Source organism: Centruroides sculpturatus, unplaced genomic scaffold (genome assembly GCF_000671375.1).
Source record: "Centruroides sculpturatus isolate CEXI.00-Female unplaced genomic scaffold, Cexi_2.0 scaffold1290, whole genome shotgun sequence".
In the NCBI taxonomy this organism is placed as follows: domain Eukaryota; kingdom Metazoa; phylum Arthropoda; class Arachnida; order Scorpiones; family Buthidae; genus Centruroides; species Centruroides sculpturatus.
In genome coordinates, this window is record NW_019385543.1 from 149734 (window position 1) to 152522 (window position 2789).

The 2789-nt window shown below is 33.3% G+C and overlaps 1 protein-coding gene across 2 annotated transcripts in view; it reads right to left on the reverse strand.

Annotated features, from left to right (window-relative positions):
• The window catches only part of LOC111639966 (proteasome subunit beta type-7-like), an 8912-nt gene extending 8180 nt beyond the window's left edge, over nt 1-732 (reverse strand). Inside the window, exon 1 of one of the 2 annotated variants that reach the window (XM_023385948.1) lies at nt 527-732. In XM_023385948.1, coding sequence (XP_023241716.1) covers nt 527-701 — 175 coding nt within the window. In that variant the 5' untranslated portion in view covers nt 702-732. Of the gene's footprint in view, nt 1-442 lie in introns of both variants that reach the window. The other variant, XM_023385949.1, reaches the window with a different exon arrangement.
• Nucleotides 733-2789: the final 2057 nt, after the last annotated feature.

The window sequence follows — 2789 nt, forward strand, 5'->3', positions numbered from 1 at the left end:
CTTTCTTCCTTCTTCGAGATGACTTCATAGGGACGGAAGTGCGTAGCTCCTTCTTTAGTCACGACGCACAGGTCGACAATTCCTCCCGAGCCCAAGTCATTCAAGATACCGGCAGCTATGGCATCTTTCACTAGTTTCTTTCCTTCTTCTAATTCCATGTTCGGCTTCCATCTGCTCTCGAATACGGTCATGGCGGCAAGAGAACCCGATCCTACGGTAGCGTAAGGCAGGCTCTGAGAAGATCCGTAAGAATATATGCAGTAGATGCTACCTCCGGTCGAATCCACTCCTCCAAGTACCAAAGCCACGCCGAGGTTTCCTTGGTATCTAAACAACATTCGTGTCAACAACGTATTTGCACACACGACTGGTACAGTTCTATTCATTTCCAAGCGTAGTAATTCGAGCTGAGAGGAAATCAATTTTGTTGTCATTACTAAATCTGCAGCCGTTCCGGCTCCACCGCAATATATATTTGGATTCAAACAATAGATTTTACGGCAATTTTTATCGGCAACGATAGGTCCTTCGGTAGCTCTTGTATCTGCTCCCAAAATGACTCCATCCTTAAAAACTATACCTGCGATAGTCGTTCCCGTCTTTTTAAATTTAGGAACCGGGTATCCAGCTTCTTTAAGCATTTCATTTCGTCTGCAATTATCGAAAACAAATCCGCTCTTGCATGCTAGATCACCAGCCATTTTGTTTGATATTTTTGCAAGTATTGACACACAAGTGTTGCCAGTTTCAAATTAATAATATCAAAATTTTTTGTTTACTAACATAAACGAATTAGTTTTATTAATTTTATGTTTTATAACATATTGTTTAATAAATGACAATTCATGTTTATTCTTTTATAAAAATGTCCGGGCCTATTTGATTATCCATAGACAATAACAGTAGTCATATGGAAGTCCTTTTGAATCTCTACCTGTTTTCTGCGTATATTCGAAAATACATATCCAGAGCTACGTATGGAGATTTTGGATCACCCCGTACAAGTGACATCATAGCCGAAGGCGGGTTTTTCGATTTTATCGTTGTTCATAACACTTATGACACTACTGTTAATTGTGTCTATGACAATGCAGACATACACCATAACAATTATGATCATTCTAATTCGAAAAATTACATTTTATAGAATAAATGACGACTAATCACCGCAATGAATTATAATCTATAATAGAAACAACAAAACAACTTAATTGCAATATTAAATACTGTAAACAGACATAATTTTAAAATCTTAACGCCCATTGACGAGATAACTCGTCAAGGTTACATAGCGTTACGTCAAATTCGGTAGTTAAGAACAAATCGTTTTCATTGAAATCAAAACAAAAAAATAAATAAATAAGTTAACCTTTTACGTCCAGTAACTCTAACCGTCGTCCTACAAACTCCTTTGTTAAAAAACGAAATTCTTTTCTCAAGTCAATTTTAAGCGAGAAATTTCGAATTTTAATTTTTAGACTAAATTACTAAGAGAAATAGCAAAATTTGGTTCTAATCATTTTTTTAAAAACTTGGATTAAGGAGCGTTTTCAATCACCAGTCTATCCCTGGCACAGCGTTTAAATAATAAAGATAAATGAAAGTAATAAAATAATATGTTTCTAAAAAAAGCTTTTAAAAACATTTTGAATAGTTTTATTTCAGTAAAAATACTGTAGTATATTACTAATATACTATAGTATTTTTACACAAGTCCTTCAAGTCCGCGTGGCCTAATAGATAAGGCGTATAATTTCGAATCAGAAGATTGCAGGTTCGAATCCTGTCGCAGACGGATGATGACTTTATTCTATACAACGGTCGAGTATTTTGCTGCCTTCCTTTTCCAATCCATTGCTGTATTTTGTTTTCGTAACCGATGTATTTTGTTACACTTTAATAAGTTACAATTTACTGTCATATGTTATGAATTTTATTTAGTTTAATATTACAATACAGTTAATGTATAAAATAAATCAATTGAGTAAAATTAAAAATAATATGTAGATAAATTCGCCTGACAGTCAAATGGCGCCGGAATTTTAATTAACAGAAGGATACCATTTGCCTCTCTCGTTTCATATATGTTACGTACACGTAAAATGACGTGAACTCCGTTCATGTACTGTACGTGAATGACCAAAGTCTTTAATTTACATCTTTGACCAAACATTCACCTCTTTCATTCAACACCAGATACCACAAGTTCTTTTTAAGTATTTTTTATGTTTAATTAAAAATTCCTAAACGAAAATTAGGGAACAAGTGGTTAAAATAATATTTATAAGATGTTCTTTAAAAAAGATAAAAGAAATATCTGAGTTAAAAACGAGAAAATTTCATATATTAAAAGAATTTGGAATGTTCACAGCTGACTCTCCCTATCCTTCACCCAAACACGTTGCCATATGTTTTTTGCCCTTGTAGCCAAATAATTTTTAAAAAGTAGTCCAAAAGTAGCCAACTGCTCGAGCAGTTGGCTACTTTTGTACTAATCTAGTACCTTTTTACTTGTCCCAGTACCAAGATAACCAACACTATTTTCCTAGTACCATTCATGAAATCCTAATACCTTTCCTTTCAAAACATTCATTTTTATTCTATATTTCTGTATTTTTTTACTTTACTTTGACAGTAAATAGATGTTTTTATTGCTTCCTCATTCAAATGCAGCAGTTGAACGTATTTTTTTGCAATTAAATTTAATGAAAACTAAACTACAAAATCGAGTTCTTACAGCGATAAATGTTAAACTTGGAAATCATCATCTGCTTCAACCATACAAAAAC